At 40.0% G+C, this 17,799-nt stretch overlaps 1 protein-coding gene and 1 long non-coding RNA gene across 6 annotated transcripts in view; one reads left to right on the top strand and one right to left on the bottom strand.

Moving 5' to 3' along the window:
* The window catches only part of SYNPO2 (synaptopodin 2), a 207,678-nt gene that overhangs the window by 175,844 nt on the left and 14,035 nt on the right, over positions 1-17,799 (top strand). For all 5 annotated transcript variants that reach the window (XM_042935626.1, XM_042935625.1, XM_042935627.1 and 2 more), the window contains one exon: positions 853-3,038. In XM_042935626.1, the coding sequence (XP_042791560.1) occupies positions 853-3,038 (2,186 nt within the window). The remainder of the gene's footprint in view (positions 1-852; positions 3,039-17,799) is intronic.
* LOC122217920 lies at positions 1,738-15,363 on the bottom strand. Its single transcript, XR_006201755.1, has 3 exons — positions 15,267-15,363; positions 14,343-14,424; positions 1,738-1,812 (listed from the first exon to the last, which is right to left on the bottom strand). It is a non-coding gene; the product is annotated as an uncharacterized LOC122217920 (long non-coding RNA).

The raw sequence follows: 17,799 nt of genomic DNA, 5'->3' as shown, positions 1-17,799 counted from the left end.
TTTCCCCGCAGTTAAGGGTTACCAGTCACATAATTTTTAAATTTCCCCAAGATTTACACTTACTCTTGTTGCCACTGAAGTAGTGTTGTATTTCCAAAATAGCAATAATTTTTCAAACAAATTTATCTAGACAGCTTTTTAGCTTAAATTTCTTATATGTATTCACAATGATCCAGTGTTCTGAATTATTAGCAATTATTGATTCAATGCCTTCAGTTATTATTCATTCTGTTTTTTGAACGTATATTAATCCAGCCTTCATGAATACAAAGACTCTGGGGGAGATGTCAAAGTTAAAAAAAAAAAAAGAAGAAGAAGAAGAAAAATATTTAAATTCATTACATTAAAACACTTAGGTAAATAAAAGTTTCTTGCCTCCCCACCCCTGTTTTAAAAATGCTTGAAACCAGTTTTATATTGACATTTTATTTTTTAAATATGGAAGTACAAGGTATGTCTTAACTTGTTTTACAGAAAATATTATGTCCTTAAATTATTTCCTTTTTAGTTTGGATTACATCCCCTTAACTGACATTTAGTAGCCAGCGTTTATTGTCCAAGTATAAAGATCCATATGCTATGTATATTCTAGTCAGTATACGTAAAGATGTATTTATATGAGCAAGTGAAACAGACCATTGTGTAGTTACGTATATCATTGCATGTCATGATAAAAGTATACATTTTGAAATAAATAAGAGAGAGAAATTAGTTAGATTGTTTCAGAACTCAGTGGCTAATTGTAAGCATGTTTTTTTCATATTCACTTTTCCCCAGGAGAGTTGACTTCTGGGTTGCTCTGAGGTCTTCTTGGAATTCACCAACTCACTATAATTTTTGTACATTCCCTAGGGCTCAGGAGAAGTGAAAGCCTATCCGAAAAGCAGGTGAAAGAAGCAAAATCTAAATGCAAAAGCATTGCCCTCCTTCTAACCGACGCCCCCAACCCCAACTCCAAGGGGGTGTTGATGTTTAAGAAGCGTCGTAGGCGGGCCAAGAAATACACCCTAGTCAGCTACGGCACCGGTGAGCTTGAGCGAGAGGCAGACGAGGAGGAAGAAGGAGACAAAGAAGACAACTGTGAAGTAGCATTTCTGGGCACGAGTGAATCAGAGGTGGATGAAGAGTTATTGTCTGACATTGACGGCAGTGCACAAGTTGTGAACTTTGACTGGGATTCTGGGCTAGTGGACATCGAGAAGAAACTGAACAGAGGGGACAAGATGGAGATGCTGCCAGACACCACGGGCAAGGGTGCCCTCATGTTTGCCAAGAGGAGGGAGCGAATGGATCAAATCACGGCCCAAAGAGAGGAGGAGAGGATGGGAGGAGTGCCAGGCAGAGAGCCAGATGCTGCCCAGACAGACAGCCTGAGAACCATGGCTTCTTACCAGAGGAAGGAAGAAGAGTCTGTGAAAGTGCAGAGCTCAGTGAGCAGAAGCTACATCGAGGTGAGCCATGGTCTTGGCCATGGGCCCCAACAGAATGGCTTCGGTGGGGTGTCCGAAACGGCAGAGGCCCAGAGGACGGTCCCTATGAACAGAACAGCCAAACCCTTCCCGGGGTCTGTGAGCCAGCCTGCAGCCCCCTTCTCCCCAACCCGGAATATGACGAGTCCCATCGCGGACTTCCCTGCGCCTCCACCTTATTCTGCGGTCACACCTCCACCTGAGGGCTTCCCCAGAGCAGTGTCGAGTCCCACAGCTGGCCCAGCGCAGCCTCCTCCGTGGCCCCAGCCTGCCCCGTGGTCCCAGCCAGCCTTTTACGATTCATCTGAGCGGATAGCTTCCCGGGATGAAAGGATCGCTGTGCCTGCAAAAAGAACCGGAATATTGCAGGAGGCCAAAAGGAGGAGCACGACAAAACCCATGTTCACTTTTAAAGAGCCCAAGGTGAACCCGAATCCTGAACTCTTGTCACTTCTTCAAAATTCAGAAGGCAAAAAGGGAGCTGGAGCTGGAGGCGATTCCGGACCCGAGGAAGACTACCTCAGTTTAGGAGCAGAGGCTTGTAATTTCATGCAGAGCTCCTCTGCCAAACAAAAGACTCCGCCTCCTGTCGCTCCGAAACCTGCAGTCAAGTCCTCGTCCTCCCAACCAGTAACTCCAGTTTCTCCGGTCTGGTCCCCAGGAATGGCTCCAAGCCAACCTCCTGCCTTCCCCACGTCCAACCCATCGCAGGGCACCGTTGTCTCCTCCATCAAAATAGCCCAGCCTTCTTCCTACACTCCTGCCCGGCCCGCGAGTGCTCTGACCCTGGCTGGTCCCTTCAAAGGACCACAGGCAGCAGTGGCCAGTCCGAACTACACACCGAAGCCAACGGCTCCCGCACCGACAGTAAACGCCGCTCATGCTGGTGCAGTGGGACCATCCAATGAGCTTCCGGGAATGAGCGGGAAAGGAGCCCAGCTCTTTGCTAAAAGGCAGTCGAGGATGGAGAAGTACGTGGTGGATTCAGACACCGTGCAGGCCCATGCGGCTCGCGCCCAGTCTCCCACTCCCTCTCTACCGGCCGGATGGAAGTACTCCTCCAACGTCCGAGCACCTCCTCCTGTGGCCTACAATCCTATCCACTCCCCCTCCTACCCTCTGGCCGCTGTCAAGTCTCAGTCATCAGCCCCACAGGCCTCCAAGACAAGCAAGAAAAAGGGCAAAAAACCCCTCAATGCTTTGGACGTCATGAAGCACCAACCATACCAGCTAAATGCATCCTTGTTTACTTTCCAACCTCCAGATGCAAAGGATGGCCTCCTCCAAAAGTCATCCATCAAGGTCAATTCGATGCCAGCCATGAAGCAAGCTCTTCCTCCCCGGCCAGTGAATGCTGGCTCGCCCACTAATGCGCAGGCCTCATCTGTGTACTCGGTCCCAGCATATAGCTCTCAGCATCCCTTCTTTGCAGAGGCCACCTCGCCCGTCAGTGCGTCGCCAGTGCCCGTGGGCATTCCCACCTCTCCAAAGCAAGAATCAGCCTCTACATCTTATTTTGTGGCACCAAGGCCGAAGTTCTCAGCCAAGAAAAGTGGTGTCACAGTTCAGGTGTGGAAACCATCTATTGCGGAAGAGTGATCTTGTAGCCGAAGCTGAGTGTCCACTTTGCTTGAAACAAATTGTTTGCAGTGTTACTTGAGTCCCCGAGAATGCCTAGCAAGTCCTCAACTTACTTAATTTCAGATGTCACTTCCCAATCTGGGTCCAAGGAGCATAATATTTTTAATGAGTCAAAAATCTAACTCAGATTGACTTAAAACATATTTATCTTCTTTGCACACTTAAAAAATATGGGAGCACCCCAAAATAGACATGTGCCATTATATTAAGTAAGCAGGATACTTAGGATTTATGCTTTAGTCACGAGAAAGACAGTGATCAGTGTTATCAAACCTTGCACACAGCCTTTATGTAGTGTAACAGCTGTGCTCCTGTGGTGAAAAGGTTCAAGTGTAGTGAAAATATAACATGTATTGGCTGAGATTTCCTTTTTAAGTAGTGCTTTATCTCTATTACTAGTGTTAAGGGATAAGAAATTTACTGAGGACAGGGATCAGCTCTGGTCTGTCAACCTCAGCCACCTGTTTGATATTGCAGAGAAGGTACTTCTGGGGGTTGTGAAATGTATATAGTTTAGTAAGAAGGGTAAGAAAGAGGGTGTCAGTAATTACTGAGCACTTATTTTGTATTAGGTTCTTTGCCAGATGTTTTACCTGTATTAACTCATTTCAGAAGACTTCTTTAAGGTAAATGAGATAGGGCAAGAGGGATAATTATCCTTAGAGACGGATTTCTATCTTCTCTTCCCAGTTTACTTAAGAAACTGAGTATGTATATATCTCCAATTGCCCATGAAAGTGTAAGTTTGTTTTCCTCACAGAGGCAAGTGGTAGGATACAGTATAAAAGAATAATGTATAAAAGGGTGAACAGGCTGCAGATAAAGGTACACATGACTCTTATTTTTCCCTTGGGAAAGCACATCACTGAGGCATGAAAGGTTACTGACTACAGGGGCTGATTGTGAAGCACGAGGAACCCCCTATGTGTGGAGGCCGTAGGGTGAGAACACACAATGATTAATTTCTGAGTGACCTCACAGATTGTTTTTCCTTGTGTTTGTTTTGCTTTCTGACTACTGCTTCTCCCACTGTTCCTTGCAATTCTATTCTCGCACCTTCACTTTGTTATTTATATTTGATGGACCAGGAGGATTCAGGCAAGGTTACCTTGTAAATTGGATTGGTCACAGACCATGCCGTCATCCAGCTGGCTATGAAGTTAATAACGTTACTGACAGTAAACCTGAAGACCTTTCTCATGTCTATTTTAAGTCCAAGTCTGACCAACCATGGAAAATATTCAACATGAATTAATGTAGAGAACCATAAAGCATTTTTGACAGCTTCAAGGAAAACCATCTACTCAATACAGGAGATCTGTTTAGAGACCTCTTATAACAAACAACTTGCCTGGTTTGAGGGTACATGGTACCAATTTAATCCTCTGAAAATATCTGTATTCCTGTTCTTTTACTGCTGTCACTGTCAATCTGCTATATTTTTCACTATCCTATTAAAATATTACTTTCTTCTTTATCTGTTTAATGTACATGTTTTAAAAAATAATCTTCCCTGATGAGCTATTCTGACCTAAGTCACTTCTCTGCTGTGTCTTTTCTATTGTTCCCAAAACATCCGAATTTCTTCTTGTGAGCATATTCATTTCTCTGTACGTTGTAAAACTGCAAGCTGCCCATTGTAAAACTCTAAGAACACACAAAAAAGAATTAAGTCAGCAACAGGGCAATGGGGCTGTTTCTTCTGCTTTTTTCTCTGGGAAATCTTCCATTGCCTTTGGGGGCAGTTTACCTAGAGGTTTCAACCACAGGATGTAGCTTGGTCTCTCATTTGCCTTTTTGGGAAATCAGTTAGGAAGATTAGTACAGGGTAAAGGAAAAAGCAATCTATCCATTATATAATACTATTGTTTAGTATTACTTGTTCCCTGCAAAGGAAGTCTGTTAAATGCTGTGCATTTTGCATTCTTTTCTAATAGAACAACAACAAAAAAGGCTTCTTGAGGTGAAGCAGGAAAGATCGTTTTTATAACTTTGCATTCTTGACATAGCATTTAAAGAATGGCATGAAGTAGAGGAAAGATAATGCAACACAAGGTAGTTAATTTGAGATCACCAGTTCAAATATGGCCTAGGATGGTAATGACCCACAAGTATTCCCAGTTGTCCAGGGGTTTGTGGTATGTAGGAATGAGAAGTGTTTTCAGTCCATTTCCTGTAGGACAGGTGGCAATCTTAGCAGAGCCACTATTTGGAGTTGATGACTAAACACACCACTAGCATGACTGGGAGTGTCATAGGGTTCCCAAAAAGCTTCTCAGAAACATGCCAGGCATGCAGTCAAACATCCACAACTTTGGGAATTGGAAACATAGGTCTCATCTTGAATCAGATGGTCCTACATTATGGAGGAGGGGTGGGAATCCTCCCAGACTGTATCTGCAGAGTGTGACCACACAATGAGATGGGGGCAGTGGGAGGGAAAAGGACCAAGCCAGCTCCCTGGAGTAAGAGGGATTCCCTTTGCCACTTGTCCTCGATCAGAGAGCCTCCTGGGAACTTGCATGCCCAATAAGCTGTATGCACCACCTTTCAGGTTGCAGTTATGGGAATGATGTCAGTGTGGCAGGTGGGAGGCTTAGAACTCATGACCTCAGCTTCCCTCCCGTTGGGAACCCTTTGTATGATCTGGGTGTTGTTGGCTCTGTTGTGGTAGCAGATGTTTGACTGCTTGGTCGTGAGGTATGAGGAGGCAGGTTTTGTTTAGGTTTTAGCACCTTGCCTTTTCCTCTGTCCTTTGTTAGCTTAACTTCCAAGCAGAGTGCTTGTGAAGTCAAGTTTTCTTCGTCACCACGATAGCAATGATCATTTCCTGAGTGCCTGTGTTATGTTAGGTGCCTTATGTACCTTATCCCAAAGAACCCACTGCGAAGTTTACAGGCACCGGAATATAAAATAAAATGTAGTCACAGTCACTGACTTACTGCAGGACCTTATGCAATTTTTTAGCATGAGTTTCCCCTTAATAATGTCTCAAACCTCTCTTCCTGACTGTTGTGCGATGAGTCTGCACGGCACTAGATACTCCAGGAAGAAAGGTGTATGTAAATCTAAATATGGCAGATTCCTGTCTTATAGGGGGTAAACTGAGTCACAGAACTGGTAAGATTGGGGATCTGAGCATTGCCACTTCAGTCTTAAAACATTTCCAATTTTATTTCTCATATTTCAAGAATAAACACATTCTGTTGTGAGAGAGGAAGAATCACACTGTTTTCCACATTTTGACTATTCATTGATAGTAGAAAGCATAAGTTTTTAGGCATATGTGTCATGAGTCACTTTTGGATTGTCATTCTGGAGCATGTAAAACTTTGTATTTCAAAATATATCTAGCATGACTGTTGATGATAACATGTATCTCATTTAATCTTCATAAGAACCAATTCATTTAATTATAGGAAAACTGATCCGAGTCACAAATAGTTCTTTCAAGCATGCTGGGGTTAAAATTCTTTTAGGTAGTGCTGACCCCTTTCAAGAAATGGGCTTCTTCATGGGCAGCTGAGTGTTATCACAAAGCCTAAATTCTAGCCTGGCAGCAAGAGTCACATCTGAGATGTCAAAAACAAATGATCCACATTTAAAGGGTGTGGCCTAGCAAATGTGGGACCATTGTCCTATTTACAGCCACTAGGTTAAAGAACTTTGAAGGTCGTTCGGCTGCTGACAGGCGTATCAAACACTAGGACTCCATGGCACTTTCACAGGGAGGCCTCTTAAGAGCCCAGAAGACACATGGCTGTTACTGTCTGAGTGTGGATTTAATCTTTCAGACAAAAGCCCTTGCTGTGTATCATTTTATCCAGTCATAGAGTTGAGAAGCCGCAAGCACCCGTATTCTAAGGGTGAGTTCCTGAAACCCACTGCTGTTTATGAGTCACAGCCGGCGTGGCAGGAAGGGTATTTGAAGTCATGGTTATCAAAAAGAAGTGATTGTTTTCTGAAAAGCTAAATGCTTAAAATGCTTCCAAAGGGAGGCAGTGGGTTGTGTGCTCATTCCCTCCTAAAATCAGAGTTGTTGAGTTTGTTTTAAAAATTGCTAAAAGTTCATGAGAAAAATATGTAAATTCTAAGAACCAACATTATATTCTCTGACACACTGACCCTCACTGGTCTCATGTCCCCTTATCACTGGACTCTGGGGGACACAAAGACTCATGTAACACTTCAGTGCTGCTGAATTCGTCAACAAGTATTCTGGGAAAAAGCAGAATTGAATTCTTCTCTAGACTTCCCACCAGGGTTGGCTAAAGGCCATAAAGCAAACTAGCAAATTCCCACAGGACCCAAACACCAGGCAAAATCACTAAAAGAGGCCAGCCTCCGTTTCTTCCTCTATGGTTAAAAAAAAAAAAAAAAAAAAAAAAAAAGTACAAAAATTTTAGGCTATTCTATGGAGTAACAACCCAATAAAAACCAGCCTTCAGGAGGAGCCCCCAAATCAGACCTATCCTTTCCTTGATGTTATCAGGTACAGCCAATTTCTTAACTTTTTAAAAATTAATATGTTTCTATGGTATATGTATGTCTACACTAAATTACCATTTGGCACTTGGAAATCACAGAGCTACCTACTCAGAGGCAATTGAATGAAGAAAAAATTTAATTTGAAAATATCAAATCCTGTGAGACATTTCTCAGACTCTTGATTTTATATGAGATTTGCTGGTTAATGAAGTATATCTCAAGTATAAAGAAAGTTAGGCTTATACAGGGCCTATAGTTTAAATAATTTTTTGTTATTGATACATAGAATTTCTTTTACCCCTGTTACATCATCCTTGATATGTTTATCTAAATTATGTGTGCTTTGTGACTGGTGAAATATACATTCAGGGTCCCTAATAAAAATAGTCATAAGGACATACTTTCCAGCCTATCTTCATTCCTCAATAAGTGTAATAATAGTCAGAAGCATAATAACATTCATATGTGCCATGGAGGAATCTTGCTTTCACAGCCTCTATTTCTTGAGCTCCTCATTAACTATTAATGATTTGTTCATGGAAAAACAAAACAAAAAGTAAAAGATTGACACTAGCTCAAAGTTGAAAAGAAATGTATAATCTAGGAATATAAACAGAGACAATTTTTCTTCTTGGGAATAAATATCAAAAGGGAAAGTATTGGATTGGGTATAGACCCTGCCATCATCCAGCTGGCTATGACATTTTATTTTATTTTATTTACTTATTTTTAAATGTTTATTTATTTTGAGAGAAAACGTGCACATGGGGGGCCGGGGGAAGGGGCAGAGAGAGAGAGGGAGAGAGAGAATCTCAGGCAGGCTGTGCACTGACAGCTCAGAGACTGATGTAGGGCTCGAACTCACAAACTGTGAGATCATGACCTGAGTTGAAATCAAGAGTCAGATGCTTAACCACCTGAGCCACCCAGGTGCCCCTTAAGAAGACATTGTAGAAGTCAGAGAATCTTTGATATCTTTATTTGGTGGACAAATCTGTTTTCAAAACCACCCAAAGGCCCTGGGTCAAGTATTATGATCTAAAACAGGATTATATGGATGGGGATGGAAGCTGTGGCAGTCATTTAGACAACCTTGTGAGACCTGAGGAAAAGACAGGAGGTGGCTTCATGTATTAAATTTCTACTGTGTGCCAAGAGCTGTGTTAAATACTTTCTGTAAGTTATGACAATAGCTAACATTAACTGAGCACAAACTTTAGGCCCTGAATTGTGCCAAACAACTTTCATAGATTATCTCTTTTCTTTTATTGACATATAATTGACATATAGCATTATATTAGTTTCAGCTGTACAATATAATGACTTAATATTTGTATTTATTGTGAAATGGTCACCACAATAAGTCTAGTTAACGGCCATCACCACACAGTTATAAATTTTTTTTCTTGTGATGAGAATTTTTAAGATCTACTCTCTTAGCAACTTTCAAATATATAATATAGCATTATTAACTGTAGTCACCATGCTGTACATTATATTCTCAAGGCGTACTTATTTTAAACCTGAAAGTTTATACCTTTTGACCACCTCACCATTTCAACCATGTCCCCCTTTGCCCCCCACCAGCAATCACCAAAGATTATCTCTTAATCAGTAGTCCTTATGAAATTAATACTATCATTATTCCCAGTTTATAAATTAGAGTTGGGATTCAGAGGCATAAAGAAGCTAAAGGACTGGTCCAAGATCACACAGTGTTACATAGTGGACTCTGGAGTCAATGTGAACTTGCACTCCCAAACAATTACAGTGTGATTTCATTCACTCTTCAGAATGACCCTGAAAGGAAGGTATTACTCCCAATTTACAGATGAGGTGTAGGTGTCTGAAGCTCAGAGAGGCTAAAAAACTTGTCCAACAATCACGAAGCTTATAAGTAGTAGGTTAGGGTTGGAACTAGACATTTGTCTGACATCCAAGCCTGGACCCTCCCTTCAGTACCACATGGTTTCCACCATCTCATTAGACCCCAGAATACCATTCCCTGAGACCTGTAAATTGTGTGCTCCCCAAACTAGCAAGAGCTACTCTGTAGAGGCTTTATAGGTGACTTTGACCATGTTGAATGACATTAGAAAGGACCCCCTTACCAAGATTGCTCATAAAATCAGATGCTATGATAGTATGTTGAAAGTGAAAAACAGTCTCTGAAAAAAGAAGCATCTGTTTAATAATTTAAAAAGATGGATTTTACGGTGATTTTGTACTAGTTACCCAAATTCTTTCATTTTTTTATTTCAGGATGAATAGGTGATATTTATGGGCTGAGACTGGAAGGAATGTCACTTAAAAAAATAAAGCACAAAATCTTTATATAAAAGGAAGTGCTCTCCTAGGCTTCATGCCATTTTGACTAAGTGTAATTCAGGGAACGTCCTTATTAAATAGTGAATCAGCACCCAGCTTGGCTTGCTACTAAAGCAATAATAACTGAGACATATCAACAAGAATAATTCTAAACAGAATAATGATGAGAGGGTCACAAGCTTTCAGTGTTTCAAACTATAATCTAAAAAATAATCATCACTGGAAACTTAGAATTCCATGAAGTCTCTTCTGGCTTGTCTATCCTGGATATGCATGAGACAGCAAACCTTTCCTGCCACAGTGTCCTCAATGGAGGATTTCTCAACAGTATTTCTGTCAAAGACTTCTCAGCAAGGACATTGTTACACCTTATGTTTTTTCCAGTAGCTTTTTTTTCTTCACCTGTATCTCATTGTTATTTTGAAAACATCTCCTGAGAAACTAGTGTAATGGATTCCAAACATGGGTTTGAACATTCCCATCACCAACCTCAAGGAGAGAAGATGTGAACTTCTGAGTTTATTGTAAAAACCCCCTCATTATATTTGTAGAGCTTCACTGCCTTAATTTAAGATCATAGAGCCATTAACAGGATGATAATTACAAGGGCTTCTTATACGCTGGCTGCCATTCTAAACACTTAACAAATGGTGACTTTTTAGTCATCACAAAATGACTATAAAGTAGATACTGTGATCATTCCACTTTACAGATGAGAAACTGGGGTAAAGAAAACTTAAGGAACTTGTCTAAGGAGGTAGGGATAAGCCTGAAGAGCAGACAATCAAGCACCAGAGCCATTCTCTAAACACAAGGCTACATTACCTCTCTTGATCCCAAGACAATGGTCACAGATAAAACGAATTGTCCATCAGAGCAATAAGCTTTACCTGTCTCAGAACTAACCCAAAAATTACTTTAAATCTTCTAAATCAAAGTAAGAAATATTAAAAAGACTTCTTAAGAGTTTGGTAGCCCCAAATGATAGACACTTGTAAGCAGGTACAAGGGGAGGGGAAAAGCTATAGTTTTACTTCTGCTGGCCTATCTTATTTGCTTATAATGCAATAACTGGCAGGGGGAAGTCTAACATTTTTCTAGTTACCATTGAACAGATATGCACTAGACCAAACTCCTCAAACACCCACTTCCAGCCAAATAGTGTCATATTTTACTAGGGCTGTGTAAATTTATACCAGGTAAATAAAGGGAAAAAAGAATAGCGATGAAGAGAAACCTCTCAAATTTTAATAACAACAATGCAGAAAAACATTTCTCCCAGTTTTTTAATTAAAAAGGCATGGTTTGATTTAGGAGATGCAAAAGGTAACCAGTCCTTAAATGAAATTCACCTATGATTACGTGGGACAATGCATACAAACAGCAAGCATACAGAGGCACAGCTTGTAGTGGGTAAGTGTGGACCCAGGCCAAACTGCTGGGAGCTGCATCCCAGGCCCACCTCTTGCCACTTGGGAGACTCTAGGCAGATGATTCCACCTCTTTGAGCCTCAGTGCCCTTAGCTGTGAAATGAGGACAATAGTAGGTGCACCTCACACATTGTGAAGATCACACGAATCAATGTGTTTTGTGTATAGAACGGTGCCTGGCACATTGAAAGCATTCAACATATGTTAGCTATTAATATTATTGCAAAGGCCACTTAACAAACAATAGCTACTATTTCAAAAACTTCCAAGGAGGAAAACACACACACAACGATTAAACAAGCTCTTTTGTTTTCTTCTGTTAGTGTGAATTCCAGTTTAAGGGATCTAACACAACTAAAATAGAAAAAGCAGAAGCACTGTGTATAAATCTCTTATGGACACAAATAATCTATTGTCAAGAGTCTTTTGCTGAGAAATCATTTCTTCTCTGTTTTCTTACTGAAATTTTATATGTCTATATTCCTCTCTATTCAGCCTGTTGGACAATTGTTTTCTTCTTCATCTTCATCTGTTGTAGTAGCATTGTTGTAATAATATACAAAATGAGACCAGGAATCAAAAAGACTGGTACAATATTTAAAAAACAACAACAACACACCCTTAACATCAGCTTTGAGACTCCACTGTAAAGGACTGTGTTCAATTCAAAGTATCAATGTTAAATAAAACAAGTGGGGGCACACTTAGCACTATAAAGAGAATTCTTATGGCGAAAGGCTTGTAAATTAAATATATTCTCAAAATTGGGTAGCTGGTATTCTGAGTAAGGTTCTGGTAGGATAGTTGAAGCTTAAATAGGTCTATCACACAGAAAGTGGAACAGCTGGCAGCCTGGTCGCCGAGGCTACCCCAATTCAGCCCTGCAACAGTTGGGGCTCTGACAGAACCTGGCTGACCTCTGAAGGCGCTGCAGACAGCTGTTCTTATCCCTCCTCCCCAACACTGTCCCAGGACAAAGGGTCAGTAACCTGGCCTTTTTAGAGTAATTGATCCCCTTGCCTGAGAAGCGTGAGCAGTTTCCAAAAACAGAGTGAAACCTCTATCTGAAGAGAGCAAACTCCCAGCTCACAGAGCAAGTGATGAAAAACAATTCTCAGAAGCTGAGTGACTGACGTAGGGAGGAACCTAGAATTCCAGCTGCCTTTAAAACCCAGGGAATTTTGGTGGGTTTTCTGGTGTACTTCTAGACTCTTTATGAGTCAGAAGCAGAAGTCAGGACTTAATCTTGAAGAGGAAAAAAAAAAAAAATCAAAACAAGGTGAGATGCTGAAAATTTTATCTGAAGCCAAAATTGCTTTTGTTTCAAATATATTTCCATGGATTTAGTTCTGTTTCCCTTCTGTGCCATTTAATTACATTTTTTTTCTTAAAAAGTAAAAAACAATATCTCTTTCTTGAATTGCATAGCCCTCAGATTGGTAAAGAAATGTTCACAAAGCCTTCCTCTAGAGCTAAAAATCACCAAAGAATAGGCTGGCCTAATATAAGTAAAATGCTAAGCATCATACCAGTTCTTCCACAATTAGGTCTTGTTTTATTCTTTATATCACACTCAAGAATTTATTGATGATCTTGCCCGCTGGACCACTTGTTAATGCTCATCCGATGGCACCAATTATAATTCTTCATATAAACCCAAAAAAGCTAACTAGATTTTGAATTCTACATTATGAAACATCCAGCGAAATGTTACAACTCAGTGGGTGGTATTATTGAAATAAAAAGCAAAGCAAATGATATCACTTAGAAGTTTTTATTTTAATTGTACGTTTCAGTTTACCAACCAATAAGATTTCCTTTATATAGAGCACTTTGGTTTTAGCCAAGTATTGCCTTCACAGTGTTCGAACACACAGTTTTCCAACCCTTGTTCCCCGGGGGAAATTAAGACCTTTTCTCCACCCTGTTCCCACCTTGGAAATTCTGATTTAGTAGGTCTGGGTGGGGTCCAGGAATTTGTTCCTGTAACATACACCCCAGGTGATTCTGATGCTAATGATTGTGAACCACGCTCTGAAAAACACTTTTCTAACCCACAAAACACTTAGGTCAACCTTATTCTTTGAAACCCATAAATAATTTTCCAGTTTATCCAGTCAGACACAGCCAGACTTGTCAATTGCACCCGATTTCAAACGCTCTTGATGCCTTGTCTGAAGTGAGCAGGCATTGAAGTGCTGACTTTGCAGACTGGACTTGATACCAGAGGTCCAGGAGATGGCAGCAAACTCTCTTCCTGCTCAGAAAGTGCTTCCCAGGCAGCCATTCTAAAACTTGTGAATAATTTGCTCTAAACATTCATTTTTACTTATTTTCTTAAACAGAAGAATAAAGAGGTGATTTTATCTGACCCCCTGCTTCTCATCAAGGCTGAGAATAAAGATTTCTAGGAATAGAATGATACAATTTTATCATCTAGAGAAGGGACTGTACAAAGCTCCTTGGCTGTTTTTTCTTATCTCTGGGGAAAGGGATTGTGGGAGTTCCCTTGGCTGTAGGGCAATAGAGTGTGTTATCTCCAGTCAAAAATGTTCTTACTAATACCTAACTTAAATCTCTCCGGCAGTCATGAAAACATTTTTATTTGGGGATCTAGGCTGAAGGAGAATTTTAGAGAAATTAGCCTTTTAAAATGAAAACAAAGATGATTTAAAACTTTCAAAACTAAAAAGAAATTTGTGTACTTTAAGGATCACAGGGACAAAGAGCCCAATGTTTTTGCTGTGCCTTTACTTTAAGATGGTCAAATGGTGTGGTAGATTGACAAAATGCAAAATCAGTCGGAAGCTGCTTAAATATTAGAAGAATGTACAGAACAAAGGGAAAAGTAGACCCACTGAGTAGCAGCTCTGATTACCACAACAGTATTGTTTTTCAGGTCTTTGACGCACTGAAGTTTATTTCTAACACAAAAAGGATGGTGACCTCTGGAAGTTCCGTAATATGAGATAAATGTCTACTTACCAGTGGGAGGAGAAGAGACCAATGAGAGATAGGAGAGCTGGATATTTGAGGAACTCTGGTGTGGATGAGAGAGTAAACGTCACTGTTGATGAAAAAGAAATGTTAGGACTAATGAACAGAAGTTACAAGGTAGTAAGTTTCAGTTTAACTTAAAACTTCAAAATCTTGATGGGGAAGAGGTGGAGAAGGAATTAACATATATATTGGACGCATAAATGTTAAGAGCTTTAATACATGTACTTAATTTCATTCTCATGACAACCTTATTTGGAGGAAAGTTACCCTTATTTTTTTTTTTAATTGATAAACAAACTGGAGCTCAAAGAGGTTAAGAAAATTGCCCAAAGTCACACAAATAGTCCTAAAATGGCAGACCCACTGGCTGACTCCAAGTTTATTGCCCAAAGTCACACAAATAGTCCTAAAATGACAGACCCACTGGCTGACTCCAAGTTTATCTTTCATAGCCTGTGCCTTTACCACTGCAATGCCTATCAGGTGTATTGTAAAAAGAACTCCTATGTCTCATGGAAGCTGGATTGCAGGATCTCCAATCCCTTCCATCTCTGACTTTTTATAATTTGCTATATAAATATCTTCTTTAAAAAATACGGGGGCCGCCTGGGTGGCTCAGTCAGTTAAGCATCCAACTTTGGCTCAGCTTTGTGAGCTCAAGCCCCGCATCAGGCTCTGTGCTGACCACTCAGAGCCTGGAGCCTGCTTTGGTTTCTGTGTCTCCCTCCCTCTCTGCCCCTCCCCTGCTCATGCTGTCTCTCTCTGTCTCTCAAAAATAAATAAACATTAAAAAAATTTTTTTTTTAATCTGGGTTTTTAGGTTCTGAGAGTATTTTGATGTAGTTCAATACTTTTTAAAAGCCAAGTTCAGTTTAAAACCTGACAAAATAAAATTTCTCTGTTCCTTACCTCTTTAATTCCAGGATCTTTGCCACAGGAAACACACTTTAAAATTAAATACATCAGGGGTGCCTGGGTGGCTCAGTCGGTTGGGCGGCTGACTCCAGCTCAGGTCATGATCTCGCTGTCTGTGAGTTTGAGCCCCACCTTGGGCTCTGTCCTGAGCGCTCAGAGCCTGGAGCCTGCTTCCGATTCTGTGTCTCCCTCTCTCTCTCTGCCCCTTCCCTGCTTGCTCTCAGTCTCTCTCTCTCTCTTTCTCTCTCAAAAATAATAAACAATAAAAAACATTAAGTACATCATTTCTCTAATGAGAAAAAGCAGAGCTTAGAAGAGAATAATTTTTCTTTTCTTGAAGCCATGACTAGAGTGATTTGCTTCGGTTCTAGCATCCGCGAAGTGTAATTATAATTACCCACAATTATTCTTGAAACACACAGATAATGTCTGGAGGAGGGAGAGAATTGTGAAACCCAGAGCAGCCTCTACGCCCCAGCAGCCACAAGGTACCCTGGGGTAAGGTGAGAAACAGCTGACATGCTGTAGAGCAGAACTTCAGTAGCCTCTGCTTATCATTTCACCTGCATCACTAGACCTCCATCCTTTGTCGGTAGAGTGCTCATGTTCCATTATATAAGATTATGTCAAATGTATCATACATTCATACAGAAAGCAGTCTTTTATAAAGAAGAACCATTTAGTATTTATTTTCTTTGCTGTCACTATTCAACCTCTGTTTTGTTGTCCTTTTGTTGTTTAAATTTCTATGATATTCTACCTAGCACGGTCAACCATGGTCAATGTCAAAATCCTGTCTTATGAATGGTGCATAAATGTTTAATTATCAGTGTATCGAAGTCACATGTAGGCTTCATTTTGTGCAAAAAAAAAAAAAAAAAAAAAAAGTACTGATCTAGACTGAACTGCATTTAGCAACTAGTTGCAAAATTGAAGTTGCATTTCACCTGGAAATAACTGACCCACAGTAACAAATTGTAGAAGATTGTCCCTCCTGCCCCTGCCTCCTTTAAGCCCTTTAAGTGAAGAATCTGGAGATGACTTACCTCCTAGCTAAAACACACACAAAAGCTCCATCTTAGGTCATACCCTTGTGTGACTCCTGATGGTCAACAATTGTTGGTCTACTAATCATATTTTAAAAGGAACTTACCTGCATTAGAATTACCATTTCCAAAATAGGCCAAGGTTAAGAACAAGGATAGAGCTGAAAAGTCTGAACACTACTATCAGAAAGGGTGTCATAATACTTAAGAACTAGATCAAAACAAATTTGAGCAGAAATTTTTGACAGGTGTAACTTAGGAATCTTTTTACAAATAGATAAGCTCTAGACACTTCTTTTTACATCCTTTACCCAGTGTTTTTTTTTTTTATTTTTTTGTTTGTTTTAATGGAGAGTTGTTTAAGAATTTCAGACATACATATTATAAAAGAGCCTCTTCTCTCAATCTCAAATGTGTACTTACAAGGACCTATTTTGAAGAAATGTTCTTGGGAGACGTCTGGTAAAAGATATCTCCACATTCTTCATTTGTATTTGAAAAGTATACCATCCTGACCATCATTGTATACTCCACTTTAATCTCTTTTTCCCTCTTTGTGGCCTTTTATCTATTTCAGAAAAACAATCATTCATCTGAAAACCCCACTTACTTTATGACATTCCTGTCTCTTTAAAATAAACTGACATACATGAAATTACTGCGTAAATCCCTCAGACAAGAAAGATATCATGAAATAAAACTTACCACTTGGACCAGAGAGATGTGGTAAGGCAATTAAGCAAAATTTTTCCTATTCTGTGCTTAAGGAAATAAGTTGTTGGTGATTTCCTGGATGAAGAGTTGTATTTTTTCATGCCTAATTTTAAACATCACTCTGGGGCCATGTTTTTGATGAAGGAAACATAAATATGATTTGGCAGTAAATCTTAAATTTCCCAAGAACAGTAGTTTAAACATTTTCCCCAGGGACCAGGAAATGAATCAAAGGATCTATTGCATAAGCTTAGAAACGTAATGGACAGAAAAACAGAGACAAAGATCAAGTAAGTCATTTTTCTCATACTGTATTTTCTACATCCTTGGGAAATAATGTTGTCACATGTTGCATAGTTGTTGATGTGTCTTTGTCATTACCATTAACCAGCTTTAGTTTGTCAGTTTTTTTGATGCAATTAGGAGTTGTGATTGAAGGATAGCTTAAACACATGCCAGGAAGAAATCTGGAGAATGTTGTCAGGCAAAGGGCTCAGTCAAGGTTGTTAATGGTATGCATACATTTCTTAAAAATTCTTATTCCTAAAATCTTTATTGGTAAAATTTTTCTCTGAGAAAGTCAAAACCATTCTACTTAGAAATGAGTTTGCTTAAGGAGTATTAGCTCTGCATTAAATAGCAAGTAGATAAGCTATAAAATATATTTAAAAATCATCTCTCTTATCCACACTTTTTTCCTATAGGCAAATGCACATTCATGGTGACTTTTCTTTTTGTGAATGAGGGAGGGAGGCAACAGCGGCCTG

The sequence above is a fragment of the Panthera leo genome, chromosome B1 (genome assembly GCF_018350215.1).
Source record: "Panthera leo isolate Ple1 chromosome B1, P.leo_Ple1_pat1.1, whole genome shotgun sequence".
NCBI lineage: Eukaryota > Metazoa > Chordata > Mammalia > Carnivora > Felidae > Panthera > Panthera leo.
The sequence above is the reverse complement of the archived record's forward strand: the minus strand, read 5'-3'. Positions and strand labels throughout refer to the sequence as shown.